This window comes from Saccopteryx bilineata, chromosome 3 (assembly GCF_036850765.1).
Source record: "Saccopteryx bilineata isolate mSacBil1 chromosome 3, mSacBil1_pri_phased_curated, whole genome shotgun sequence".
In the NCBI taxonomy this organism is placed as follows: Eukaryota; Metazoa; Chordata; class Mammalia; order Chiroptera; family Emballonuridae; genus Saccopteryx; species Saccopteryx bilineata.
In genome coordinates, this window is record NC_089492.1 from 161655851 (window position 1) to 161683666 (window position 27816).

The 27816-nt window shown below is 54.9% G+C and overlaps 7 protein-coding genes across 12 annotated transcripts; 3 read left to right on the forward strand and 4 right to left on the reverse strand.

Moving 5' to 3' along the window:
• Positions 1–112: 112 nt before the first annotated feature.
• On the reverse strand, positions 113–3394 carry LOC136330765 (histone H3). Of its 5 annotated transcripts, XM_066268100.1 has the most exons (3): positions 2500–3394; positions 2045–2141; positions 224–1627 (listed from the first exon to the last, which is right to left on the reverse strand). In XM_066268100.1, exon 1 carries the CDS (start codon positions 3355–3357, stop codon positions 2947–2949), a length of 411 nt encoding a protein of 136 aa, XP_066124197.1. In that variant the 5' UTR covers positions 3358–3394; the 3' UTR covers positions 224–1627; positions 2045–2141; positions 2500–2946. The 5 variants fall into 5 exon arrangements, with proteins under 5 accessions (XP_066124196.1, XP_066124197.1, XP_066124194.1 ...); XM_066268099.1 differs by adding an exon at positions 113–171 and having other exon boundaries at positions 1495–3394; XM_066268097.1 differs by having other exon boundaries at positions 224–2141.
• Positions 3395–4306: 912 nt separating this feature from the next.
• LOC136330766 (histone H2A type 2-A) lies at positions 4307–4956 on the reverse strand. The gene has a single exon (XM_066268102.1). The coding sequence runs from the start codon at positions 4804–4806 to the stop codon at positions 4414–4416; it is 393 nt and encodes a 130-aa protein (XP_066124199.1). The 5' UTR covers positions 4807–4956; the 3' UTR covers positions 4307–4413.
• Positions 4957–5049: 93 nt separating this feature from the next.
• LOC136330767 (histone H2B type 2-E) lies at positions 5050–6367 on the forward strand. Its single transcript, XM_066268103.1, has one exon. It carries the CDS (start codon positions 5169–5171, stop codon positions 5547–5549), a length of 381 nt encoding a protein of 126 aa, XP_066124200.1. The 5' UTR covers positions 5050–5168; the 3' UTR covers positions 5550–6367.
• Positions 6368–6511: 144 nt separating this feature from the next.
• LOC136330769 (histone H2B type 2-E) lies at positions 6512–7246 on the reverse strand. The gene has a single exon (XM_066268105.1). It carries the CDS (start codon positions 7097–7099, stop codon positions 6719–6721), a length of 381 nt encoding a protein of 126 aa, XP_066124202.1. The 5' UTR covers positions 7100–7246; the 3' UTR covers positions 6512–6718.
• A 55-nt stretch (positions 7247–7301) lies between these two features.
• On the forward strand, positions 7302–7963 carry LOC136330768 (histone H2A type 2-A). The gene has a single exon (XM_066268104.1). The coding sequence runs from the start codon at positions 7464–7466 to the stop codon at positions 7854–7856; it is 393 nt and encodes a 130-aa protein (XP_066124201.1). The 5' UTR covers positions 7302–7463; the 3' UTR covers positions 7857–7963.
• Positions 7964–8875: 912 nt separating this feature from the next.
• LOC136330770 (histone H3) lies at positions 8876–9674 on the forward strand. Its single transcript, XM_066268106.1, has one exon. The coding sequence runs from the start codon at positions 8913–8915 to the stop codon at positions 9321–9323; it is 411 nt and encodes a 136-aa protein (XP_066124203.1). The 5' UTR covers positions 8876–8912; the 3' UTR covers positions 9324–9674.
• An 8771-nt stretch (positions 9675–18445) lies between these two features.
• Positions 18446–25823, reverse strand: LOC136330771 (uncharacterized). 2 transcript variants are annotated; one of them, XM_066268108.1, is made up of 3 exons: positions 23683–25823; positions 20094–22595; positions 18446–19715 (listed from the first exon to the last, which is right to left on the reverse strand). In XM_066268108.1, the coding sequence occupies exons 2-3, from the start codon at positions 20134–20136 to the stop codon at positions 18928–18930; spliced, it is 831 nt and encodes a 276-aa protein (XP_066124205.1). In that variant the 5' UTR covers positions 20137–22595; positions 23683–25823; the 3' UTR covers positions 18446–18927. The 2 variants fall into 2 exon arrangements, with proteins under 2 accessions (XP_066124205.1, XP_066124204.1); XM_066268107.1 differs by having other exon boundaries at positions 20094–25823.
• Between the last annotated feature and the right edge of the window lie 1993 nt (positions 25824–27816).

Genomic DNA, 27816 nt, shown 5'->3' on the forward strand with positions numbered 1-27816 from the left:
GCTGAATTTTGAAGAGCAGGGCTGGGGCTCTCATGGCTCCAAAAAGGGGGCGGGCATTCCACACAGAAAACCCGGAATGTGTGAAGACGTCGTGTACTTGGGGATTGCACACGTTCTGTGGGGCTAGACCTACTGTTTCAGCTGGCAGAACCCCTGCGATCCAGAGAAGGTCTGAAAAATACCAGAAAGTAGGCGTATTTAAAAAATAAATTTTATTGGAATCTCTTAAATTTAGTAACAGTGAGCAGATCAGCCAAAACTAATTGGATGCTTATTCTGCACCAGACACTGTGCCAGATACTTGATAAGAAGCGTCACTTTTAGTATCTCTGACAACACCCATTAAATGCTGTTAGATGTTGTGGTCCCTGCTTTACAAATGGGCAACAGTGAAGCCTACAGAGACTGATGTGCTGAAGTCGCCTACCTGTTCTGTTATATGGACAAGACCAGGATTGAAATTCGAGTTAGTCTAACCGCAGAGTCCCTTGTAGTCGTGAAGCTCCAGTGCTCTGAGAACTGCCATACCAAAGAAGGCGGGCCTCATTCTGAAGGGGATTGGGAAGGAGGTGGGAAGTTTGCAAGCAAGCAAGCAAAAGCAACCCCCCCCCCCCTCAAAGATGGATTCGGAGAAAGGAGAATTCACACACAGAGTGGAAGCTTAGTGGCAGGGCAGCGAGTCTAGCCTGAAAATGTAAGCCTCTAGATCAGAGCCAGTGAGGTCATCAGTTAAGTCAGGGCCCTTGGATGGAGGGAGGGTGACAGAATTGAAAATCTGAAAATAGATTTGGTGACTCATGAGATTTGCTCAAAGGACAAGAGGAAGGACCTTATGCCCTAAACAGGTTAGGGGTGGGGTGGGATGGGGTGGAGGGTTAGGACTGGGGAGCTGAAGGTGTCTTCTGTTGAGATGAGAGCTATGGAAGGGAATAAGAGTGTGGGGAAGGGAGCTGATGCAATTTTGGAAATAAACTGAGTTCAAAGTGCCTACTACCCGTCCAGAAGGACCTAGCCACAAGGCAGTTAGAAAAATATCGGTGTAGACCCTTATCCTGCAGGACAAGGGTCTCAGCAGGAGCTAACGATCTGGGAGCACCCGTCAGTGGCAGAGATGTGGAAAATGGGGAACCCATGATCTCGCTTGAGTTTCAGGGAGGAAAAAGACAAAGGGCTGCATGGGTGAAGCCCGGAGGCTATCGATAGGCCTGACAGAGAAAGAGGAGGAGAACAGAAGGCCGATAGATGGGACCTGGAGATAGGTAAGGAGGACGACCAGGAGAGGGTGTGAACCCAAAGGTTAAGGCCCCTGCCAACAAAGCAAAGGTGTCAACAGGGCCATAATACCGCGTGGTTCCTCTCTGCACCCGCACAGGCACCAGTCCCCCAGGCAGAATTCAGTCTGTACGAAGATGGCTTCCCACTACCTAAGAATCCCAGGTTCAGGGTAGACTTTTCCTGCAACCAAGGTAGCCACATAGAAGAGCATTCATTTACCTCGTCCTTCATTATCCTTTAACTCTCCTCTTGAGAGTAGAGAAATGACTTAAGTACAGAAATGACTCCATGTTAAAACCTACATCCTAAAGTGTTCCTTGGATTGATGAACTCGTCTGCGCCGGTCGGTCTCCTAAACAAATAGAAGGATTTGAAACAATGCCGCGAGGGTAGGTAGGCCTTTACAGTGACAGGAATGCAGAGCTGTACATATTCTCTTTCTTGACTGGATGTCCACAATGCCACTAAACTCGAGATTCAGACAGGGAGACTTCGAGGAAGTTAAAGGGGGTGGGGGGCGGTGAGTCTGGTAAATGAAGCCAGTGACCGAGGGACACCTGACACCGGCATCTCAGGTTCCAGGGTCTGCTCAGCTGCTCCAGGACCGGAGCTGCTGGGCAAGTCCCTCACCCGCGAGCCTCAGACCGTACCTCACAAAGTCCTGTGTCCGTATGTCCCTGCAAGTTTTGCTTTGAGGATGAAGGAGATGATGGGTGCGAAGGTGGTGCCCCCCCACCCTCCCCGCGCGCAGGTACACTCACTCACTCACCCACACCTCTAAGAGTACAGTCCCGGGCCAAGGGGTCCAGCCTGCACGGGGGTCTACGCGGAGACCTAGACGCATGCTTTGGAAATTGCCGTTGATTCTGAAACAGAGACATGTGGCAACCAGTGGCAGGACGGTCACAGACCCTACAGTGCTCTCCCCTTTTCTGACGCATCTCGAGGGGCAACAGGATCTTTAAAAAACGTGGAGGAACCGCGTCTGGGCAGAATAGTCGAGACACAGATCGAAGCTTCCAGACTCCTCGTTGTCTCTGCGGTCCCTCCCCTTGAAGGCCCAACTCACGAGTGGCCCACAGGGTGGGTCTGTCCACACACGCTGCCCCCGCCCCCACATCCACGCGGGTTTTGATCAGGAAGAGTGGGAGGCATCATCGAGTTGGCGAGTGAGGCCCGAAGGTAGCGGCCGTAGAGACGCAGGGATCCCGGACTGTTACTAACCGGCAGAAACCCGCAGGACAGAGCGGGTAGACTGCCCTCTCCTCGGCCCTAGAGCGGCTCGGGGGTAGGGCCACTTCCTTCCGGCAGGGGCGGGGCGGGGGGGGGGGATGCGCAACTTTTGGCGCGCCGCGCTCTTGACTGCCAACTCAAGAGCGTCCCCCAGCTTGACCCCTCCCGACCCGAGGTCCCCTTCGTGGGAAAGACCGCCCCCAGGAGAAACGAAACCGGTCGTCTTCATCTTACAGGCTCCAACCTTAGCCTACGTGTTGGGAGCCCAAGCAATCAATGGTTGCACCATCCGGTTCTGAATACCCTCCTCTGCCGAGGCGTGTGTTAAGTACAGAAGTCCCGGTGAAACAGCTCCCTTACCATTGCTGTTGTGGGTGGCTCTGAAAAGAGCCTTTGGATAGGATGGAACCATGGAACCTCGGACCGAGCGCGCGCTTCTTAGGCCCGCTCCCCGCGGATGCGGCGAGCCAGCTGAATGTCTTTGGGCATGATGGTCACGCGCTTGGCATGGATGGCACACAGGTTGGTGTCTTCAAACAGCCCCACCAGGTAGGCCTCGCTCGCCTCCTGCAGCGCCATCACCGCCGAACTCTGGAAGCGCAGGTCGGTCTTGAAGTCCTGCGCGATCTCGCGCACCAGGCGCTGGAAGGGCAGCTTGCGGATCAGCAGCTCGGTGGACTTCTGGTAGCGACGGATCTCGCGCAGGGCTACCGTGCCGGGCCGGTAGCGGTGAGGCTTCTTGACGCCGCCAGTGGCCGGGGCGCTCTTGCGAGCCGCCTTGGTAGCCAGCTGTTTCCGGGGAGCCTTTCCACCGGTCGACTTGCGGGCAGTCTGCTTAGTACGGGCCATAGCGAGCCGAGGCGCAAACCGAAAGACGCAGCGGCGAGTGAGGGATAGCGAGGTTGTGGCCCCCTTCAGCGGTCTTTTTATAGACACAGTCTTTTTCCCGATTGGGCGGGACGATAGCGTTGAAAGTCCCGCGCTGGCTGCCCATTGGCTGTGATGTCATCCTCCCTGCAGTATCCGATTGGCTGGGGCAGAATGCTCGGTGCCCCCACCCACCCGCCCGCCTCACTTTCTATTTGGCCAGTTTGCCAACAGTTTTCTCTACCTGGTCTTTCCTTTCTTCCAGGCTGTGTCTTTTGTTTGTTTGTTTGTTTGTTTTGAAACCACAACTGTATCAGAATGTTCCTCCGCAGCCCTTCACTCCCTCGGACACGCTACCCGCGATGCGCTCTTCCTTTCCACGCCTTGTAGCTCCCAAATCGAACCTCAAGCTTCCGTTTGTCCCCCGCCCCCTGGTGGCCATGTTACCTTCTCAGAGCCCCTTAGTTGGTCTTAAGGACCGCTTTTCCCGCCTTTCGGATCGGAAAATTGCCTGGTCCCCCCGCCCCGGGCACAAGACCCCCGCCTCCGAAAACCAAAGTGGGGACCCCCTATCTCCAACTTGTTTTGATCTTCGAGCAAAAAACTAACAAAACCCCAGACAGTCGGCTCAGGCTGAGCCCGACTCGCTACATTTCCCCAGACTGCCCGCTTCCCTACCGACTGGGGCGTCCCCTTCCTACTTAGGTCTCAAGGGCCGGGCCAAGGGCTCCAGGTTGGCTGGGGGAGTTGCTGGCCACCTAACTGAGATGTAGAGTCTCCACCTGCGTTAGTGTGTCAAGTTTTACGGCCTAGCCAACACGATGTGCTCGAGATCCGAGTGGGAAGGGACGGTTAGGAGCCGAAGGCAAGTGGCCCTCCCCCAGCCCGCGTAGAAGTAGGGTCGGCACTTAAGCGGAGTGGAGACAACTGGTTAATACATACAACAGCTCTTTTATTTGGAAAACGTGGGTGGCTCTTAAAAGAGCCTTTTGGTGTCTCAGGTGCCCTTTCGAAGCGGAGGCTGGGTGGGCGCCGGCCTCACTTGCCCTTTGCCTTGTGGTGGCTCTCCGTCTTCTTCGGGAGCAGCACAGCCTGAATGTTGGGCAGGACGCCGCCCTGGGCGATGGTGACTTTGCCCAGCAGCTTATTCAGCTCCTCATCGTTGCGAATGGCCAGCTGCAGATGACGAGGAATGATACGCGTCTTCTTATTGTCCCGGGCGGCATTGCCCGCCAGCTCCAGGATCTCGGCTGTCAGGTACTCCAACACCGCCGCCATGTAGACGGGAGCGCCAGCGCCCACCCGCTCCGCGTAGTTGCCTTTGCGCAGAAGGCGGTGCACACGCCCCACGGGAAACTGAAGGCCAGCGCGGGACGAACGGGACTTCGCCTTTGCTCGAGCCTTGCCTCCCTGCTTGCCACGACCAGACATGACGGCAACTAGCAAAGCACACACCGCTCGCCTAAAGGCCGCGAAAATCGCTCTAGATGGCTCCACTCCACCTTTTTATAGGCAGAACGGCGATTGTCCACCGAGTGCTTTGATTGGCTACAGCATAGCTTTGTCCTGATGACCAGTAGGAAGGCGCAGGCAGAATCCACTTATTTGCATGCTACCGTCTCTCTTCATTCCCCCCCCCCCCCGCTCGCAGTGAAAACGCGCCAATCACAACGCAGCGTACTCAACGCCCTAATTTGCATACAGCCTCTATAAGTACCGAGGTGCTTCCGGCAGCCTCGGTCTCGTTGTTGTGCTGGCGGTCCTCGTTCTTTGTGCCGCTGGTGCTCCTTGCTATGCCTGAGCCGGCGAAATCCGCCCCGGCGCCTAAGAAAGGCTCTAAGAAAGCGGTCACCAAAGCCCAGAAGAAGGATGGCAAGAAGCGGAAGCGCAGTCGGAAGGAGAGCTACTCCATCTACGTGTACAAGGTGCTTAAGCAGGTGCACCCAGACACCGGCATCTCTTCCAAGGCCATGGGCATCATGAACTCCTTCGTAAACGACATCTTTGAGCGCATCGCCGGCGAGGCCTCCCGCCTGGCGCATTACAACAAGCGCTCCACCATCACCTCCCGGGAGATCCAGACGGCCGTGCGCCTGCTGCTGCCCGGCGAGCTGGCCAAGCACGCCGTGTCCGAAGGCACCAAGGCCGTCACCAAGTACACCAGCTCCAAGTGAGTCCCTCCCGGGACGCGGCGCTCGCACGAGTCGTCGGCCGCTTGACCCCCAAAGGCTCTTTTCAGAGCCACCTTCTTCCTCGGTGAAAGAGCTTGTCACTTCTCCCACGTCCAACGTACTGTTCTTGACCGTTCCGCCTATCTCTTTCCCAGTAAAAGTCGTCAACCTTTTTTAAGGGTGGCGGGAAGGAGACCCCCAATAAAAGAAGACCGGTTTCCTGTAGCTTGCGGCAGAACTAGCTTGGGGGAGGGTCCATTAGCACACAAGTAACTGCCTTTTCCGCAGCGAAAGGACTAGCGGTACGTGGTCATGAAATGCAGTGTAAATCTACTGAGGAGTATGGGGAGGGGAAGATGAAGGTAATACAATAATAAATAAATAATAAAAGGAGGGAGCCTGCATTACTCTCTGCAGTTTTAGTGCCTCTGTTTTCGGAGAGGAAGAATTGTTCCAGTCAGGGGACAAATGTTCTTAAAGGCTAATTCTCTGGAATACGTTTTATGAAAAGTGGACGTAGTTTCTTGAAACCCCTAAACATCTGCCAGTGTTTAACTTCATGACTCAGAGCAAATAGTACGCATTGACTGTGTACCTGGAAGGGATGCAGAACCCAGACAGGTGTGTAAGCTAAAAAATGACTTCAACCACAGAACCAAAGTATACCAGGAACGTGTACTATGGGTGCTGGGGGCGTGGCCTCGAGTTTCATTTCTTCGCGTACTTACGTTAACATTACAGAGCTTCTAGGGGTATCGAGAGTGTATTTACAAAGTAGGTACCTGTACTCACCTAACTTAAATGCCAGAGTAAGCACTGCTTCCCCGCTACATACTCCTCAGTAGATTTACACTGCATTTCATGACCACGTACCGCTAGTCCTTTCGCTGCGGAAAAGGCAGTTACTTGTGTGCTAATGGACCCTCCCCCAAGCTAGTTCTGCCGCAAGCTACAGGAAACCGGTCTTCTTTTATTGGGGGTCTCCTTCCCGCCACCCTTAAAAAAGGTTGACGACTTTTACTGGGAAAGAGATAGGCGGAACGGTCAAGAACAGTACGTTGGACGTGGGAGAAGTGACAAGCTCTTTCACCGAGGAAGAAGGTGGCTCTGAAAAGAGCCTTTGGGGGTCAAGCGGCCGACGACTCGTGCGAGCGCCGCGTCCCGGGAGGGACTCACTTGGAGCTGGTGTACTTGGTGACGGCCTTGGTGCCTTCGGACACGGCGTGCTTGGCCAGCTCGCCGGGCAGCAGCAGGCGCACGGCCGTCTGGATCTCCCGGGAGGTGATGGTGGAGCGCTTGTTGTAATGCGCCAGGCGGGAGGCCTCGCCGGCGATGCGCTCAAAGATGTCGTTTACGAAGGAGTTCATGATGCCCATGGCCTTGGAAGAGATGCCGGTGTCTGGGTGCACCTGCTTAAGCACCTTGTACACGTAGATGGAGTAGCTCTCCTTCCGACTGCGCTTCCGCTTCTTGCCATCCTTCTTCTGGGCTTTGGTGACCGCTTTCTTAGAGCCTTTCTTAGGCGCCGGGGCGGATTTCGCCGGCTCAGGCATAGCAAGGAGCACCAGCGGCACAAAGAACGAGGACCGCCAGCACAACAACGAGACCGAGGCTGCCGGAAGCACCTCGGTACTTATAGAGGCTGTATGCAAATTAGGGCGTTGAGTACGCTGCGTTGTGATTGGCGCGTTTTCACTGCGAGCGGGGGGGGGGGGGGAAATGAAGAGAGACGGTAGCATGCAAATAAGTGGATTCTGCCTGCGCCTTCCTACTGGTCATCAGGACAAAGCTATGCTGTAGCCAATCAAAGCACTCGGTGGACAATCGCCGTTCTGCCTATAAAAAGGTGGAGTGGAGCCATCTAGAGCGATTTTCGCGGCCTTTAGGCGAGCGGTGTGTGCTTTGCTAGTTGCCGTCATGTCTGGTCGTGGCAAGCAGGGAGGCAAGGCTCGAGCAAAGGCGAAGTCCCGTTCGTCCCGCGCTGGCCTTCAGTTTCCCGTGGGGCGTGTGCACCGCCTTCTGCGCAAAGGCAACTACGCGGAGCGGGTGGGCGCTGGCGCTCCCGTCTACATGGCGGCGGTGTTGGAGTACCTGACAGCCGAGATCCTGGAGCTGGCGGGCAATGCCGCCCGGGACAATAAGAAGACGCGTATCATTCCTCGTCATCTGCAGCTGGCCATTCGCAACGATGAGGAGCTGAATAAGCTGCTGGGCAAAGTCACCATCGCCCAGGGCGGCGTCCTGCCCAACATTCAGGCTGTGCTGCTCCCGAAGAAGACGGAGAGCCACCACAAGGCAAAGGGCAAGTGAGGCCGGCGCCCACCCAGCCTCCGCTTCGAAAGGGCACCTGAGACACCAAAAGGCTCTTTTAAGAGCCACCCACGTTTTCCAAATAAAAGAGCTGTTGTATGTATTAACCAGTTGTCTCCACTCCGCTTAAGTGCCGACCCTACTTCTACGCGGGCTGGGGGAGGGCCACTTGCCTTCGGCTCCTAACCGTCCCTTCCCACTCGGATCTCGAGCACATCGTGTTGGCTAGGCCGTAAAACTTGACACACTAACGCAGGTGGAGACTCTACATCTCAGTTAGGTGGCCAGCAACTCCCCCAGCCAACCTGGAGCCCTTGGCCCGGCCCTTGAGACCTAAGTAGGAAGGGGACGCCCCAGTCGGTAGGGAAGCGGGCAGTCTGGGGAAATGTAGCGAGTCGGGCTCAGCCTGAGCCGACTGTCTGGGGTTTTGTTAGTTTTTTGCTCGAAGATCAAAACAAGTTGGAGATAGGGGGTCCCCACTTTGGTTTTCGGAGGCGGGGGTCTTGTGCCCGGGGCGGGGGGACCAGGCAATTTTCCGATCCGAAAGGCGGGAAAAGCGGTCCTTAAGACCAACTAAGGGGCTCTGAGAAGGTAACATGGCCACCAGGGGGCGGGGGACAAACGGAAGCTTGAGGTTCGATTTGGGAGCTACAAGGCGTGGAAAGGAAGAGCGCATCGCGGGTAGCGTGTCCGAGGGAGTGAAGGGCTGCGGAGGAACATTCTGATACAGTTGTGGTTTCAAAACAAACAAACAAACAAACAAAAGACACAGCCTGGAAGAAAGGAAAGACCAGGTAGAGAAAACTGTTGGCAAACTGGCCAAATAGAAAGTGAGGCGGGCGGGTGGGTGGGGGCACCGAGCATTCTGCCCCAGCCAATCGGATACTGCAGGGAGGATGACATCACAGCCAATGGGCAGCCAGCGCGGGACTTTCAACGCTATCGTCCCGCCCAATCGGGAAAAAGACTGTGTCTATAAAAAGACCGCTGAAGGGGGCCACAACCTCGCTATCCCTCACTCGCCGCTGCGTCTTTCGGTTTGCGCCTCGGCTCGCTATGGCCCGTACTAAGCAGACTGCCCGCAAGTCGACCGGTGGAAAGGCTCCCCGGAAACAGCTGGCTACCAAGGCGGCTCGCAAGAGCGCCCCGGCCACTGGCGGCGTCAAGAAGCCTCACCGCTACCGGCCCGGCACGGTAGCCCTGCGCGAGATCCGTCGCTACCAGAAGTCCACCGAGCTGCTGATCCGCAAGCTGCCCTTCCAGCGCCTGGTGCGCGAGATCGCGCAGGACTTCAAGACCGACCTGCGCTTCCAGAGTTCGGCGGTGATGGCGCTGCAGGAGGCGAGCGAGGCCTACCTGGTGGGGCTGTTTGAAGACACCAACCTGTGTGCCATCCATGCCAAGCGCGTGACCATCATGCCCAAAGACATTCAGCTGGCTCGCCGCATCCGCGGGGAGCGGGCCTAAGAAGCGCGCGCTCGGTCCGAGGTTCCATGGTTCCATCCTATCCAAAGGCTCTTTTCAGAGCCACCCACAACAGCAATGGTAAGGGAGCTGTTTCACCGGGACTTCTGTACTTAACACACGCCTCGGCAGAGGAGGGTATTCAGAACCGGATGGTGCAACCATTGATTGCTTGGGCTCCCAACACGTAGGCTAAGGTTGGAGCCTGTAAGATGAAGACGACCGGTTTCGTTTCTCCTGGGGGCGGTCTTTCCCACGAAGGGGACCTCGGGTCGGGAGGGGTCAAGCTGGGGGACGCTCTTGAGTTGGCAGTCAAGAGCGCGGCGCGCCAAAAGTTGCGCATCCCCCCCCCCCCGCCCCGCCCCTGCCGGAAGGAAGTGGCCCTACCCCCGAGCCGCTCTAGGGCCGAGGAGAGGGCAGTCTACCCGCTCTGTCCTGCGGGTTTCTGCCGGTTAGTAACAGTCCGGGATCCCTGCGTCTCTACGGCCGCTACCTTCGGGCCTCACTCGCCAACTCGATGATGCCTCCCACTCTTCCTGATCAAAACCCGCGTGGATGTGGGGGCGGGGGCAGCGTGTGTGGACAGACCCACCCTGTGGGCCACTCGTGAGTTGGGCCTTCAAGGGGAGGGACCGCAGAGACAACGAGGAGTCTGGAAGCTTCGATCTGTGTCTCGACTATTCTGCCCAGACGCGGTTCCTCCACGTTTTTTAAAGATCCTGTTGCCCCTCGAGATGCGTCAGAAAAGGGGAGAGCACTGTAGGGTCTGTGACCGTCCTGCCACTGGTTGCCACATGTCTCTGTTTCAGAATCAACGGCAATTTCCAAAGCATGCGTCTAGGTCTCCGCGTAGACCCCCGTGCAGGCTGGACCCCTTGGCCCGGGACTGTACTCTTAGAGGTGTGGGTGAGTGAGTGAGTGTACCTGCGCGCGGGGAGGGTGGGGGGGCACCACCTTCGCACCCATCATCTCCTTCATCCTCAAAGCAAAACTTGCAGGGACATACGGACACAGGACTTTGTGAGGTACGGTCTGAGGCTCGCGGGTGAGGGACTTGCCCAGCAGCTCCGGTCCTGGAGCAGCTGAGCAGACCCTGGAACCTGAGATGCCGGTGTCAGGTGTCCCTCGGTCACTGGCTTCATTTACCAGACTCACCGCCCCCCACCCCCTTTAACTTCCTCGAAGTCTCCCTGTCTGAATCTCGAGTTTAGTGGCATTGTGGACATCCAGTCAAGAAAGAGAATATGTACAGCTCTGCATTCCTGTCACTGTAAAGGCCTACCTACCCTCGCGGCATTGTTTCAAATCCTTCTATTTGTTTAGGAGACCGACCGGCGCAGACGAGTTCATCAATCCAAGGAACACTTTAGGATGTAGGTTTTAACATGGAGTCATTTCTGTACTTAAGTCATTTCTCTACTCTCAAGAGGAGAGTTAAAGGATAATGAAGGACGAGGTAAATGAATGCTCTTCTATGTGGCTACCTTGGTTGCAGGAAAAGTCTACCCTGAACCTGGGATTCTTAGGTAGTGGGAAGCCATCTTCGTACAGACTGAATTCTGCCTGGGGGACTGGTGCCTGTGCGGGTGCAGAGAGGAACCACGCGGTATTATGGCCCTGTTGACACCTTTGCTTTGTTGGCAGGGGCCTTAACCTTTGGGTTCACACCCTCTCCTGGTCGTCCTCCTTACCTATCTCCAGGTCCCATCTATCGGCCTTCTGTTCTCCTCCTCTTTCTCTGTCAGGCCTATCGATAGCCTCCGGGCTTCACCCATGCAGCCCTTTGTCTTTTTCCTCCCTGAAACTCAAGCGAGATCATGGGTTCCCCATTTTCCACATCTCTGCCACTGACGGGTGCTCCCAGATCGTTAGCTCCTGCTGAGACCCTTGTCCTGCAGGATAAGGGTCTACACCGATATTTTTCTAACTGCCTTGTGGCTAGGTCCTTCTGGACGGGTAGTAGGCACTTTGAACTCAGTTTATTTCCAAAATTGCATCAGCTCCCTTCCCCACACTCTTATTCCCTTCCATAGCTCTCATCTCAACAGAAGACACCTTCAGCTCCCCAGTCCTAACCCTCCACCCCATCCCACCCCACCCCTAACCTGTTTAGGGCATAAGGTCCTTCCTCTTGTCCTTTGAGCAAATCTCATGAGTCACCAAATCTATTTTCAGATTTTCAATTCTGTCACCCTCCCTCCATCCAAGGGCCCTGACTTAACTGATGACCTCACTGGCTCTGATCTAGAGGCTTACATTTTCAGGCTAGACTCGCTGCCCTGCCACTAAGCTTCCACTCTGTGTGTGAATTCTCCTTTCTCCGAATCCATCTTTGAGGGGGGGGGGGGTTGCTTTTGCTTGCTTGCTTGCAAACTTCCCACCTCCTTCCCAATCCCCTTCAGAATGAGGCCCGCCTTCTTTGGTATGGCAGTTCTCAGAGCACTGGAGCTTCACGACTACAAGGGACTCTGCGGTTAGACTAACTCGAATTTCAATCCTGGTCTTGTCCATATAACAGAACAGGTAGGCGACTTCAGCACATCAGTCTCTGTAGGCTTCACTGTTGCCCATTTGTAAAGCAGGGACCACAACATCTAACAGCATTTAATGGGTGTTGTCAGAGATACTAAAAGTGACGCTTCTTATCAAGTATCTGGCACAGTGTCTGGTGCAGAATAAGCATCCAATTAGTTTTGGCTGATCTGCTCACTGTTACTAAATTTAAGAGATTCCAATAAAATTTATTTTTTAAATACGCCTACTTTCTGGTATTTTTCAGACCTTCTCTGGATCGCAGGGGTTCTGCCAGCTGAAACAGTAGGTCTAGCCCCACAGAACGTGTGCAATCCCCAAGTACACGACGTCTTCACACATTCCGGGTTTTCTGTGTGGAATGCCCGCCCCCTTTTTGGAGCCATGAGAGCCCCAGCCCTGCTCTTCAAAATTCAGCCCCTTCCCTTTCTCCTCTTGGCCTTCATCTCTTTGGGCCCTCCTCCTTGCCTCTCCTCCCAAGCCCCCCCCCCCCACCCCCTCCACCCCCCCCCCCCCATCCTATCCTAACCACCCCTTCCTACTCCCATACCCTCGCCATGAAGCTGGCAGCCTTTCTCGGGGGGGGGGGGGGGGGGGGAATTTGTCCTTATTCACCTCTGTAGCACCAGCACCCAAGTAGTGCCGGGCACACCATTAGCTGGCCAGGAAATGCTGGATGAGGGGCCTCATTTGACTGCCCTTCACTTCGGTTCTTTGCCTTACATGACGGAGTTGGGCACAAGACGCCCCCGGCTCTTGGTGTTCTTGAAGTTAACAGACCAGGAGCAGGCCCAGACCGGACCTCTGGGAGTAGCTTCCAAGGTCCTTGGCAGGGTCAGGGAATACAGACAACTGCCCATGGGCGGGGCATCTGGAAGGCCCACCAATAGCCACAGCCCCAGACTTAGCCTGCTCCTAAATGAGAGTAACCGAGAAACCCGTTCACTGAGCTGCGCCCCCAAGCTGTTCCTGAATGTAGATGATCTGGGGAGGAATGTGTTTTTATATCCCCAGAGACATCAGATTCAGCCTTGCTGACAGAATTTTCTGGCGATGTGGTAGAGGATTGGCATATGGTCAGGGTCTGAGAGTGAAGTACATAAAGAAAGAGGAAGAAGGATGGCAGAGAAGAGAAAGGGGATTGGGGAACACCCCTAGGGTCCTCACTGCAATGAAGCAGGGCAGCGGCTGTCGGTTAAAGCCGGAGGCCCCCTTAGGGCTAGGGCTAGGGCTCCTGACCCCTAACAGGGAAAAGGCTCCGGAGAATAAAGACTGCGGTCTCCATGTCCTCATGTGTAAAGCAGGATACTAACTGCACCCCAAGATCGCTGTGAAAATGAAAACAGATAGTACAGTCCACACACACAATGGGCTTCCTTAGAACAGAGCCTTACATGGGGTCACAAATCTATTAATAGCACCAGCATCCGTGATGTAAATACTAGTGACATTAACATCAATTGCTGCAAGCCCCCATTATAAGCATGTCAAACACACGACCAGCCCACAGACTGTGTGGCCTGGGCAGAAAAACTACCCAGGTACCTAGATGGCACGGTTTGGGGGGAACTTGAGCCTGGGCCTTGAGATTTTGCTTTCCATTTTGCATTAGATGGTTTCAGAAGAAAACAGTACGTGACATTTCCATGTAGAGGTACAGTATCACTGTATACATACAGTAGCTCTGATTTCTGACTCCAAACTACGCTAAGATATAATTTCATATTACTACCTACTGCACATTCACACACATCTAAACATTGGAACGAGATGTACATAAACCCCCCCACCCACACCCATACACGGGATATTCTCAACCCTATTCTGTATCATTAAAGGCACCGGTTCTGTTACAGTAATAAAATATTGTATATAGAAATATAGAAAAATATAGAAGATATATAGAAATAAGTTATGATATAGTATTAAAAGCCATTAAGGCAAGTGTAGAAGGCTACACCCTCTGGGTGGGACATAATCCAGTGTATAGGGATATGATGGGCAAAACTATGCCCTCTGAGCAGGACCCAGTTAGTGTGTGTGAGAAATTATATGAGGTAAAAAAGAGCTCCCTGCAAGGAACTCCCTAAAAGTGGCTTGGTGTGACAATTCTGTAGATTTAACATAAAAAAAGAGCGCCCTGCCCTGGCCGGTTGGCTCAGTGGTAGAGCGTCGGCCTGGTGTGCGGGGGACCCGGGTTCGATTCCCGGCCAGGGCACACAGGAGAAGCGCCCATTTGCTTCTCCACACACCCCCCCCCCCCTCCTTCCTCTCCGTCTCTCTCTTCCCCTCCCACAGCCAAGGCTCCATTGGAGCAAAGATGGCCCGGGCGCTGAGGATGGCTTCTTGGCCTCTGCCCCAGGCGCTAGAGTGGCTCTGGTCGCGGTAGAGCGACGCCCCGGAGGGGCAGAGCATCGCCCCCTGGTGGGCAGAGTGTCGCCCCTGGTGGGCGTGCCGGGTGGATCCCGGTTGGGCGCATGCGGGAGTCTGTCTGACTGTCTCTCCCCGTTTCCAGCTTCAGAAAAATACAAAAAAAAAAAAAGAGAGCGCCCTGCCAGAAACTCCCCAAAAGTGGCTTGATGTGATAATACTGTAGATTTACACCTGTTAGATGGCGTATGCCAGAAAGGGTATTAATGCCGAGGGGCCCGCAGCTGCAGTTAGTTGTCCAGACTCCAACGTCGAACGGGCAGTGTCTCCATGCCGCTCTGACCAAGGGACAGCTGAGAGGAGCATGCCATCGGGGCTCCCTTAAGCAGTACCCAGGCACGCCATAGGATTGGTGAGTGATAAATGTGACATTCGAATAAAAGCCATAAAATACATTAATGGGCTTGGGAAAATAACTTAAAAGGAACTGGTCCAGTAAGTACAGCTCATTCCCGGAATAGATGAGACCAGACTCCCAGGATGAATAAGACAGATGAGTCCTAGAGATAGGGAAGTCGTTAGACTCCCAGGATGACTAGGAGCTGATGAGTCCTTGAGATAAGGAAGTCGTAAAAACTCCTAAGATAGTTAATGTGACCACATCCTAGGGGATAGATAGGGACGTTTCCAGCTGGGGGCTTTCAACTGTATGACTGGTTACTAAGGCACATGACTAAAAATTTAATTTGGGGGAGCCAATTGCTAAACACCAAGTTCGCTTCTGTATGAACTGCTTGCTTCCTACGCTATAAAAACCCCTAGACTGTAGGCGCTCGGTGTGGCTCTTGTGACTACCACTTGAGTTCACCCCTGCGCAGGTTTGTTTTGTTTTGTTTTGTTTTCTTTTTCTCTTGGCCATAAAACTTTGTCTGAAACTCTCCAAACGTCTCCAGTGTTTGTTTTACCCGGCGAGTGCAACAATAAACTGCTTGTGTGGTTCTTGCAACTAACTTGTGTGTCGGATCGGGTCTTCCCTCAGTGGCAGTTGGTCTCGGTACCAGTAAGAATTCCTCATAGCCGCCTCAAGAGTCCTCTCGAAGAGCCAGCCAGCCAGCCCTGCTGTTAAGCAGGTGTGTCCCACTGTGCAGGGAACTCGAATCGGGGACGCCTGATCGACTAGAGCTCGGGCTCTACTGGGACAGGCTCCCATTTTCTAAATTGATTTTACCGCCTGTTTGTGGGCTACAAGTGGCAACTGAAGGCCACTGCACTGGAGAAAATTAACGAAAACACGGAGAACCAGGAATGCTTTACACAGCCTGGCCAGTTAACTTGCCAAATCTGTTTTAAATTTTTACTAATGAGCTTACCTGTGACCGGATAGCCTGTATTTCTTTTCCTCGGTTTTTGAATGGCTGTTGATTGGGTTTGATTTTGCAGGTGTTCCCGCACCTTTTCAAGTGAGCGGTGTGGTGACCCAAAACACCGTCCAACATGAACTGGACTCCTGCCTCATCGCAGAAGAGGGAACAGAGTAACAGATAAAGCTTGAAACTATCTAATGGCAGAACTGGCAGCTCAGGACCCCAAACCTGAGGTTGCCCTGAGACTTAACAGTGAGGGTGACCTGACCTCGCCTCACTGCACTGGCTTAAACTTCCCACAGCCCAGTAAAACGACCACAAATATGGGTAACACGACCCAAAGCAAACCAATATGGTGTTTAAAGATGGGGCACAACATCCTCTCAGCTATGAGCAAAAACCCTCTGCCAGCACCCTCACATCAACAGGAGCCACCAATACAACATACGGCGAAGGGAGAACCTAGCGAGCACCGGGTTATCTCAGGACCCGGAGGCTGGGTTATACAGGAAGAACTTCTTGCCTCACTGCTACCCCCACCCCCACGTCCCTGACCTCGAGAATGGTGGATTCCAAAAATTGTTTGGTTCAAACAGCACTGTCCTGATTGGCTGAATCTGCACATTCATTGTTGTGGAGCCCCTGATTGGTCAAAAACTATGCAAATATGGCTATAGCAGCACAGCTCAATCCCCTTGGTCAGAATTCAAGACCAGCATGCTTATGAGGGTTGGCTCAGCGCTGCTCCTTGAAATGCGACATTGGTAGGTGTCCAGGTCCAAGGGCCCCCTTAGAAGGGGTGGTGTGGAAGGGAAAAGATTGCACGCAGAGCCAGCATGGAGGAAAAGGCTACAGAGCTGCCGCAGCAGCACTTTATTGTTCAAGGCCAGTTTTTATACAGTGCAGGAGGGTTCCCAGCAGGCACCTCCCCAGCACCTGCTGAATCAGCTATAGATAAGGCAGCAGCTATTAGATAAGGCAGCAGGTTACCTGTGGGGTCAACGGCGGTGGTGGCGGGCGGTGGCGGCGGCGGCGGCGGCGGCGGCGTAAGCGTCCCGCCGCACGCCCCCCCACCCCCGCCCTTCCTGGGGTCACATCCTCCGGTATAGCTACTGCGCAGGCACCAGGAGCTCTAGCTTGCACTGGGACCTCACACTCCACCCCACCCCACCCCACCCCCGAGGCCTGAGCGCCTGGCCTTCTCCCACAGGGCACTCTATTGGGCACAGAAGCCACAACAGCAAAAGAGGGAACAACAGTCCCCCCTGCTACACCTGCTAAAAATAAGCAAGGCCCATCTCCAGGACATCCCCAGGCTCTCCCACCAGTGGGAGAGAGGGTCTTCTGATAGGGCCTCAATGGCTGACACTTCAGCATCCACCTCCTGCAAAGCCTCAGATCTGCTGCTGATTGTCGGGGATATACACACAGCAGGCTATATGCCCAAGGGTAGAAGTACCACCTTGCGTTGCGCTGCAGTAAGCAAGTCTAAGGCCACGTGGTTCTGTAAGACTACCTTCGGCATCTGGGTAATGACATTCAAGGCTTGGGCTACGTGTTGGGCCAACACCTCAATCTGTAATTCCACATCAATAGTGCCACCCACACCCCACTCCCAACTCCCACCCCCGGTACAAAGAGAGCCACAGGGTAAAACCACCAGGCAGCTCTCTTCTCCCTGTGCCAGCGGTGATACACGGGGTCCCAATTCTGGGGCTTCTGTGGCAATGTCGGTACCATCTTGCCATAGATAAACAAGTGACCCCAAGTACAACGGCCAGTCCAATGAGCTGGCAGGTAGGGCCAGCCATACCTGCCACACCCCTTTTCCCCACAGAGGGTGGTGGCCAATAAGCCAATCCTAAGCAGCCCAACAGGGCAAACACAATGTCAGGCTACGGTACACAGCCCAGCTGTCTGTGCAGATGTGCACACATCCAGTTTCTCTCACCAGGACCAGCCAGACTGCTCGTAGCTCGGCCCCCTGACTGGACTGTCCCGTGGCTGTTGCAAACCAAACGGTCTCCGTCCGCATGGGCAGCTACCCTCTGGAGGAGTCATCCCTGTACACGCTTCCTGGCCTTCCTGGCAGGGGAGGTGGTTTCCCCGCTTGGTTTCGGACTCTCCTGCACTTCACCTAGGGCCGGTTCTATCTCCCGTTTCTCTGTTACAAACTGTATCGGTCCCAGCAAGGAGTGCAGCTCCTGTGTCAGGGGGCTAGACGAGAACCGGGCCCATTGTTCAAGATACGCACCCCACTTGGTCAAGGTGGGAGTCCGCGCTACCCCACTTCGAGGGCGTGTAGCCCAAGCACAGAGCCAGCCTTCGACCGGACCTGTGGCCTGCACTGTGACCCTGTGTGATACTTTCACGAGCCAGCAAGGCGGCATATGTGACTGCCAACTGCTTCTCTTTTTTTGGTAAAAAAAAATTTTTCTCAATCTAGTGAGAGGACCGGAGGCAGAGACAGACTCCCACATGCACCCGACCGGGACCCACCCGGCAAGCCCACCAGGGGGCGATGCTCTGCCCATCTGGGGCCCTTGCTCTGTTGCAACCGGAGCCACTTTTTAGCGCCTGAGGCGGAGGCCACTGAGCCATCCTCGGCACCTGGGGCCAACTCGCTCTAATCCAGCCATGGCTGTAGGAGGAGAAGAGAAGAGAGAGAGAAGCGAGATGGGGAGGCTTCTTCCATGTGCCCTGACTGGGAACCGAACCCAGGGCATCCACACACCGGGCTGATGCTGTGCCACTGAGCCAACTGCGTCTCAGTGAGGGAATACCCTACGGTGGCTCTTCTCCACACCTGGGACCAAAAGCCAATGGGTGTCTTCCGACCTCCCTGCTTTTGCCAAAGACCCCAGCCAAACCCTGTCTCCTCTACTTAGACCGTCAGGAGGGACGGCAGCGCCGGGTCTACCACCCGTAATGTCTGCCCTTGTGCCACCGCCAGCTTGATGGCACTGAAGGCATGCTCTGCCTCGGGGGTCCAGTCCCAGGTCTCACCCGTCAGGGTCAATCAGTACAACGGTTTGGCCAACAAGGCCAAGTGAGGTATGAAGTTTCGCCAGAACCCTAACAGACCTACATACGTCTGCAACTGTTTTACAGTTTCCAGTCAGGGGTATGCTTGAATTTTGTCAGTCACCGCCTCAGGCATTAACCTTTGTCTTACCCCACCAGATAACACCAAAAACTTGACAGAGTAACCAGGTCCCTGGACTTTGTCCTCGTTGATGGCCCACCCCTAGGCCGTGAGGGCCTCTCGAAGGCCATGGGCTGCCACTTCAAGATCTGAAAGAGAATCAGTTTAGCATCATGTCATCAATGTAATGGAACAATCACACTGTCTCAGGGTGGTTCCACGTGGCCAAACCTTGGGCCACCAGGCCCTGACACAGAGTAGGGCTATGCAAATAGCCCTGTGGCAATACTTGAAATGTCCACTGCCGGCCCTCCCACGTGAAGGCAAACTGCTTTTGACGAGCAGCATCAATGTCAATAGAAAAGAAAGCATTGGCCAAGTCCACTACATAGCGGTATCGGCCCAGTTCCACTGACAGCCGATCCATCAGCTCAGTAATGTCTGGGACAGCGGCGAGCAGAGGTGGGGTGACCCTGTCCAGCTCTCCGTAGCCCACCGTCATACACCAGGAACTGTCAGGCTTCCGGACAGGCCACACAGGAGAGTTGTGTGGGTTGTGTGTCAGACAAACGACCCCAGCTTCTTCCTCTAGCTTCAAAATGGCCCGGCCGATGTCCTCAGGTGCCCCGGGCAGGCAGTTCTCTTCCACCAACACGACTCCTGTCACCTGAGGGAGGCACAAGGAGCCCACAGTGAGGTTCCTCAGGCTTCGGTCGTCCGCTGACCAGTCAGCTCCTGGTTTGTGACTGGAGCAGGGCATGTAGTTCTTTTTCAATGTCAGCTTACAAGGGTTGGTGGAGTCTGTCTGTGCTGTCCACGAGGGTGTTTCCATAGGGGCCGCAGGCTTCAGCCGGCTGTGGTGAATCCAGGTGGGTGTGCCTTCTACCTCGGCAGCCGTAGGCATGGTCAGGATTACCGTGCAGGGTCCTTTCCACTTGGACCGGAGGGGAGCTGGATTCCAGACCTTGACCCACACTTGGTCTCCTGGGGAAAAAGGATAGACAGGGACAAACAGACTTATCAGAGCCCTTTCTAACACCCAGTTGGAAATGGCAGTGGCCACTCTGCCTAGAGCCTCTAACTGCCAGTATAGCTCTGTCTCTCCCATCTCCTGGGGAGTCCCTGGCAAGCTACCTAGTATCGGGGGAGGCCCACTGTGTAACAAATACCTCATAAGGCGAGCATCCAGTGTTTTTAGATGGGACACACCGGATTTTAGTATTAAAGGTAAGGCTTGCACCCAGGAACTCTCTGACCCGTCTCCTAGTGGTGGGGACTGGGATGTTCCAAATAACTTACTTCCGCTCCACCCCTAGCCTCCTCTCCCCCTGCTGGAGAATGAATCACAAGAACTTTACTCACCTCTGACAGATCTGGTCCTTTTTCTTGGAGGCCTTATATCCATTTTTTTCTAGATGACGTAAGAACTCGTCAGTTCCTCGGGCGCACCCTTGTAGAGTCTCCTGGCCCAGCAACAAGTCATCTACATATTGAAGCAGGACGCATCCAACATCCTGTGCTGGAAACCGCTGAAGGCCGTGAGCAAGGGCCTCCCCAAAGATGGTGGGGGAGTTCTTGAACCCTTGTGGAAGTCAGGTCCAGGTGTGCTGCACCTTTGCTCCTGTAGACGGGTCTTCCCACTGGAAGGCAAACAGCTCACGGCTCTCAGGAGCCAGTCTTACACTGAAGAAGGCATCTTTTAAATCCAAGCAAGTGAACCAGGAGGCTCGAGCAGGGAGGAGGCTTAGGACGGGGCTAGAGGTGTGGTACTGTCAGGTGCAGGGGTACTGCTGCCCGGTTTACCGCTCTCAGATCTTGTACCGGTCAAGTACTCTTTGGTGCCTGGTTTCCCGACAGTGGGCAGGGGAGTGTTCCAGGGCGACTGGCACAGGATGATAATGCCGTGCTCCTTGAGCCTCTGCCAATAGACCTGGATTCCTTCCAAGGCCTCTCGAAGAACCCGGTACTGTCCTGGCTGACAAGCAGGGCCCCAGGCTTTACCTCTATTCGCACCACCAGCACTTGGTTAATCGCCAGCCCGGGAGGATTGTCTTCAGCCCAGACTCTGGGCCATTTCTGCATCAGCTTCCATCTGGGTGTCTTTCCGGGTTCGGTGGCAAAAATCCTCCATTCCTCCTCTCTGGGAATGGTTAGGGTTAGAGCAAGCCTAGGCTTTGGCACCTGCAAATCTAGCCTGCCGTTGCCAGCAGAACATAGAGTAGCCCTTAGTTTGCTCAGCAGATCGCATCCCAGCAGAGACAGTGGGCAGTCAGGCAATATACAGGAACTGGTGCACTACTTCATGACCTCCTAGGGTGCACTTGCAGGCAGGCAGAACACCTGTTCGCACTGTGCTCCGGTGGCCCCTATGATGTCCACTCTACCAGAGGACAGCGGCGCCACCAGCCGAGTCACCACCGAGTGAGTACTGAGCCCCCATACCAATTAGGAAGTCTATCTGTTGGCCCCCTGCCGTCATGCGGTCCATGGACTCATGGGGGGGAGGGGGACTCCTGAGTGCAGTTGACCTCAGTCAAACAGGGAATCTCCAGCTACGCTGAACAGTGTCCCTTCCTCCTTGGGGGTGGCCGGCAAGGGTGCCTCCCTCTGGTTCCGGTTGGGACACTCATTCTTCCAATGACCAGTTTCCCGACAGCACAGTGATCACGTCACAAGGGGGGCCCGCCTGACTGCCTTTTCTTCCCCTCACCTGCCTTCCTCTCGTGTTGGAACAGGGTGGGATTCCCGCTGCCCTTCTGGCAGAGGGCAGCTGATACGACATCCACCGCTCTTTTCATTCGGCGATCCTCCTCCCTTCTGCTTTCCACCTGCCTGTTAACGTAACCTCATTGGCCACTGCTAGAAGCTGGGAGGTATTCATTCCTGCAAAGCCTTCCAGCTTCTGTAGCTTCCTTCTTATGTCTCCTCTACAACGGCTGACAAAAGCCATATTAACCGCCCTCTGGTTTTCTGGCCTTTCTGGATCAAAAGGAGTAAACATCCTGAAGGCCTCGCATAACCTCTCATAAAAATCACCCGGGCTCTCATCTTCTCTTTGCAAAGTCACGGCCTCTTTGTTCATGTTCGTGGCCCTCTGGCCTCCCTTCCGTAGGTCTTGAAGCGCCTCCTTGTATCTCTCGAGCCGTCTCAGGCCCTCTTCATCTTCTGGGTCCCACTTGGGATCTTCTGGCAACTGGGCCTGTGCATACTCCCGGGGGTTCTGATGTTCCTCAGGGGCATTTTCCTCTGCCACTTAGTAGCTGCCTGGATTACTCGGCGCCTCTTCTCTGTGCTGAACAGAGCGAGGGATAATTGTTGGCAATCCGCCCACCTAGGATTGTGCATTTGGAATATGGATTCCATGAGATCTATCAAGGCCTCAGGCTTTTCTGTATAAGAGGGAATATGGAACCTCTAACTGAAGAGGTTGGTGGTGGTCAGAGGTTGGCACCCAGTGCCTGCCATTCCACCAAGCGCCCCTGTCTATTGCTGTGTTCCTTACTTCTCTCAGAAAATTCTGCATACCGAACACCAGTCTTCGAGCACAACCTCCCAGCCTGGGGAGGTGATCTTGGGCCTGGCTCTGGCAGGGCAGTGGGGGCTGTGTCCGGCTCAGGCAAGCCCGTACTGGAGCTCGACGGGCCTGGCGACAAAGGGCCCTAGTCTGTGGCAGTCTCTAGGTTGGACGAGGGGCCTGGTATGGAAGGGTAAAGCCTTGCCGGTACATCGGGATGGGGCGCCAAGGTTTCTGCTACTTCTTCTGGTTCACTAGAGACTGAGATTTTTGGTGCGGTGGCAGCAGCTGCTTCTTGGGTTGGGTGGAACTCTTCCCTCTCTTTGCTGCTAGTACGGTGGATGTATGACCTTGGAGCCAAGTGGGAGGGTGCAAAACTAGTGTAAGCCAAGTGTCTATGTAGGGAAACTGATCAGGGTGGCCTGAATCTCCAGTGACCACCTGCCACACTTCCTGCACAATATCCTTATCCAAGCTCCCTTCCGCTGGCCACTGGAGCCCGAAAGTGGGCCATTCCAGTTCACACAAGGTTCTCAATTTCCCTGGGGACATGGTGACTCCATAATCTCCCGAGAACCCTTTCTTAAAGTTCTTGATCATGGTAGCCAGGGGAGTGGGTTTTCCCTGTGAACCTCCCACACCTCCCACCACAGACAACGTTCACACCGCAGGGAGGGATGAGCGTAACGGGGAGGGGGGAACACACACACATTACTCGCTTCCTCCCTGTGGAGGGATTCTGAACCCCCTCTGATCTCTGTCTCGTTCACTCCAACATTCACTCACACAGCCCCTGCCTCTGAGACGCAGCCGCGCCGGCCTTGGGGACTCCGCACCCAGGCAGCGTGGTGAGCCGGTGGCGAGCGCACAACCCCCGCCCAAAAGCCCACCCCGTTGCTGGGGCAGCTCTCTGCCTCTTATCCCCCCACCCCCACCCCTACACACACACACACACACACACACACACACACACACACACACACTGCTGGGGCAGCTCTCCGCCTCTTATCCCCCCACCCCCCTACACACACACACACACACACACACACACACACACACACACACACACACACACACACACACACAGGCTTTCCATCCCTCCCTTCCCCTAGGAAGTCCGCCCCAGTCGGGGAAACCTCGGGTCGGTGGGTCCTGAGGACTTTTTGCCGGACGACCCCCAAGCCGGAACTCTGCCCCCACCCTTCCACTGTCGTGGGCTCCAGGAGCCGGGGGACATAGCTCTCCGCCTCCGCCCGAGTACTGTATCTTCCCTAGCGCCCCTGGGTCTTCCGGGCTGGACTCCAGCCACCGCCAACCGGGAGGCCCTAGGCCCCCGCCCCACAACCCTAACCTATCCTGCGGAGGGTGATCGGCCTTCTCTTCTGCCTAAATGGGGCAGGACCTTTTAACGAGCTACCCTTACCCGGTTTGCCTTACCGTGACTCGGGCGCACACACACCCTCCCCCGTCCTCCCGTTCCTCTGTGCCTGATCCTTGCTGGGACCGCCGCCTTCCGACCCGCGACTTGCAGAGGCGTGCACGCCAAAAAATCCCCGGCACGGGCTCAGTGGGCTGCTTCTGCAGGGCGGTTCGGGGGCTCCCAAACGGGGGTGCCCAAGGTCCGCCAATCGGGGGCGTCCTTCCTCCACGCTTCCCGGCCAATGCACCAGAAACGTTGTTGCAGGGACAAAGGAAGGGACTCCCGGAGGACAGAGGCGCTCAACGTTCTGGAAAAAAGAATTTACTAGCTGGCAAAGCAGCGTGTCCTAATAGGCACCAAGGGACTAGCTCCCCGTTGTTGGCTCGAGTCTTATCTGGCGGGGCGTGAGTCGGAGGTTTTGTTTGTCCTTGACTATTCCCAGATTGGTTGTTTCAGGGAGCTGATAAAAGTGCTGCAGGGATGCGGTTTGTTACTTTTTTCTTTTCTTTTTCCTGAAGCTGGAAACCGGGAGGCAGTCAGACAGACTCCCGCATGCGCCCCACGGGGATCCACCCAGCAGGCCCATCAGGGGGCGATGCTCTGCCCATCCGGGGTGTCGCGCTGTTGCGACCAGATCCACTCTAGTGCCTGAGGCAGAGGAAACGGAGCCATCCCAGTGACCGGCCATCCTTGCTCCAATGGAGCCTCGGCTGCGGGATGGGAAGGGACGAGACAGAGGAAGGAGAGGGGGAGGGGTAGAGAAGCAGATGGGCGCCTCTCCTTTGTGCCCTGGCCAGGAATCGAACCCGGGACTTCCACACGCCAGGCCGACGCTCTACCGCTGAGCCAACCGGCCAGGGCTGTTTTGTTACTTTTTAAACCGTGTCCTTGGGCCCTTCCTCCCTCAAGGGCTCGCCTGCTGCAAAATTGCAAGAGATAGCCACGCCACCCAGGCCACCGCTTCTCGGTGGGCTGCTGGGATATTTGGCTCCGATCGTTACAGAGCTCTCCGATTTCCTCCATCCAAAGACTGATCATGTCCCGGTCCTCCGGCGGTGTCCAGTGCATTAGGTGCGCCGCTACTGGCTGCCTCAGGAGGTCGGGAGCAGGGTCTCATTTCCGCCTGCTCCACCTGGAATTGGGTTGCCCCTCCGCAGGGGCGGGTAGTTCCCCAGCACCGCTCAACTCCTGCTGCCTGCCTACCCGGCTCGCTAGGGAAGCTCAGGAGCTCCTGGGAAGGGGTGATGCCGAGGGAAAAAGAATGCACACGGAGCCATGCGGGGGAAAGCAAGGAAGAACAAAGCCACAGCAGCACTTTATTATTCAAGGCCCGTTTTTATACAGTGCAGTTTTCACATTGGAGTCTCCTGGCACCTGCTGAATCAGGTTATATAACGGGTCAACAGCGCATGCGCCCCCCCTCCCGGGGTCACGTCTTCCGGTATAGCTACTGCGCAGGCGCCACGAGCCCTAGCTTCCACCCAACCTCACGGGAGAAGTAGAAGCAGAAGCAGGTTAGTATCACGAACAGCTATTGGCAAGTGGGTTTCGAGCGATATCAATCAGCCCCCCGCCCCTCAAAAAGCAGAGCGTGTGCCCTCACGCGCACACCCCGTGTCCTGCTCCTCCGAAGGCCATGGGGATGGCCCTAAACAGGGTTTTAGAACTGTCTCACCGCTGAGGCTCGCAGCAGCCGCCCAACCGCCAAAACCGTACACGGTGCATCCCTCCCGTTTCAGGTTTACACCACATCCGTGGTGGTGACCGTCTTGCGCTAGGTGTGCTCCGTGTAGGTGACTGCGTCGTGAACGACATTCTCCAGGAACACCTTCAACACGCCACGGGTCTCCTCGTAAAGGAGTCCCGAGATGCGCTTGACTCCTCCGCGCTGAGCAAGACGCCGGACAAGGGTCGTTAAACTTTTTATAAAAACCGCCCACTTTTGCAATGCTGGTCAACCTGGTCCCTACCGTACAACCAAACAACGCTGCGATTGGCCCATCATGAAAGCTGGAACGCCCACTAGTGGGCGGTAGGGACCAGGTCTATCAGCACTGCAAAAGTGGGCGGTTTTTATAAAACGTTTGACGACCCTGCTGGATGTTGTCTCTCAGGACTTTGCGACACCGCTTGGCGCCGCCCTTGCCTCTGCGGGACAGGACTAGCACAACTCCGCACACAGGCCGCTGCGCTGCCGCAGAACGGGTCTCTGCCCCTGATATACCAAAGCAGCGGACCGAGTTGGGAACTACAAAGCAAAGCACCGGGGCAGCGGCGATCGAAATTGTCCCCGCCCCCCCCCGTAGTTTTTCACTCCCTCCCCCCCCCCAGTGTTCGACCCCTTCTTCTCCTCGTGTCAGGGCGCCCTCTAGTGGATTCTACCTGCCACAGTCCCTGGAGAATTCAGATCCCGAACCCAAGCTTCCGGATTCCGCAGCTGTGTTCCTTCCCTTCTTGGCATCCGTGCTCTCCCTGGACGCATTGGACTGAAACAAGGAGGAAAGGTTGTCTGGGGGAGACCAGTAGAAGGGCAAATGGAGTCCATAGACAGGAAGGAGAGGAGAGCGCTAGCACCGAGTGTGATTTCAACAAAAGCATTCCAGAAAAGGGCAAGAGCCTGAGCTGTTGGTGGTGCAGTGGATTGAGCATTGGACTGGGATTCAGAAGGACCCAGGTTCGACACCCCGGGGTTGCCAGCTTGAGCGGAGGCTCATCTGGCTTTAGCAAAAAGCTCACTGGCATGGACCCAAGGTCCAGCGGGGGTTACTCAGTCTGCTGAAGGCCCCACGATCATGGCACATATGAGAAAGCAATCAATGAACAACTATGGTGTCGCAAGGAAAAACTGATGATTGATGCTTCTCATCTCTCTCCGTTCCTGTCTGTCTGTCCCTATCTATCCCTTTCTCTGACTCTCTCTCTGTCCTTGAAAAAAAAAAAAAAAAAAGCCACCATCACAATCGCCTGGCCCATGCAGTTTCACATTAGATTCAGACAGACAGTAATGAAACAACGGAACTGATAACTGGTGGGCCATTAGCTGTAATCCTAGCTTGCACCCGGCGGGCAAGTAAAAACACACAAAGCTACTGACTTATCTGAGTTTCCTAGAATCAAAGGTTTCTAGTTCACCAGCCTATCTCCTCTACACAACCTCTGCACAAACTGGCTTCTCCCTCAGGACTCCGCCATCTTGGTTGCTTTTCCTGGCCTCCTCCACGTGGTCTTCCTCTGCTCTCCTCTCTTAATCTCTAACCCTGGCCGGTTGGCTCAGTGGTATAGCGTCGGCCTGGGTTAGTTTCCTAGAATCAAAGGTTTCTAGCTCACCAGCCTATCTCCTCTCTACACAGCCTCTGCACAAACTGGCTTCTCCCTCAGGACTCTGCCATCTTGGTTGCTTTTCCTGGCCTCCTCCACGTGGTCTTCCTCTGCTTTCCTCTCTTAATCTCTAACCCTGGCCGGTTGGCTCAATGGTATAGCGTCAGCCCGGGTTTGATTCCCAGCCAGGGCACACAGGAGAAGTGCCCATCTGCTTCTCCACCCCTCCCTCTCTCCTTCCTCTCTGTCTCTCTCTTCCCCTCCTGCAGCCAAGGCTCCATTGGAGCAAAAGTTGGCCCAGGCACTGAGGATGGCTCTATGGCCTCTGCCTCAGGTGCTAGAATGGCTCTGGTTGCAACAGAGCAATGCCCCAGATGGGCAGAGCATTGCCCCATGGTGGGCATGCCAGGTGGATCTCGGTCGGGTGCATGCGGGAGTCTGTCTGACTGCCTTGCCATTTCCAACTTCAGAAAAAAATAAAATAAAATAAAAACCTTTAATCCAATATACAAACAAGGAAGTCTCTGATACAAAGTCACTTATCTGAGGCATAATGGAATTCCTCATGAGAGTGCATCACCCCACATCATGCAATCAGTCAAGGGTGTGGGGAACACCTTAGTTTTAAAACTAAGCCTTAGGCTATAATGACCTGGCCTAATTACAGCCTGTCCCCCACACCCAATGCAAACTATAAGCGAGCAAACATATATGTCATATTTAAAAACTTATTTGACCAACATTCTACCCCTTTTGCTCACTTCACAATCTAAAGTACAGGTATTCCTGCACAAGGAAATTAGGCACATTACACAAATTACAACAACATGACA

Coding starts and splice junctions, on each gene's coding strand:
- LOC136330765 (XM_066268099.1), bottom strand. CDS start 3,357: ATGGCCCGTACTAAGCAGACTGCCCGCAAGTCGACCGGTGGAAAGGCT.
- LOC136330771 (XM_066268108.1), bottom strand. CDS start 20,136: ATGGATATAAGGCCTCCAAGAAAAAGGACCAGATCTGTCAGAG. Junction 19,716..20,093: donor AAGGACCAGATCTGTCAGAG/GTGAGTAAAGTT, acceptor CTTTTTCCCCAG/GAGACCAAGTGTGGGTCAAG.
- LOC136330766 (XM_066268102.1), bottom strand. CDS start 4,806: ATGTCTGGTCGTGGCAAGCAGGGAGGCAAGGCTCGAGCAAAGGCGAAG.
- LOC136330769 (XM_066268105.1), bottom strand. CDS start 7,099: ATGCCTGAGCCGGCGAAATCCGCCCCGGCGCCTAAGAAAGGCTCTAAG.
- LOC136330770 (XM_066268106.1), top strand. CDS start 8,913: ATGGCCCGTACTAAGCAGACTGCCCGCAAGTCGACCGGTGGAAAGGCT.
- LOC136330768 (XM_066268104.1), top strand. CDS start 7,464: ATGTCTGGTCGTGGCAAGCAGGGAGGCAAGGCTCGAGCAAAGGCGAAG.
- LOC136330767 (XM_066268103.1), top strand. CDS start 5,169: ATGCCTGAGCCGGCGAAATCCGCCCCGGCGCCTAAGAAAGGCTCTAAG.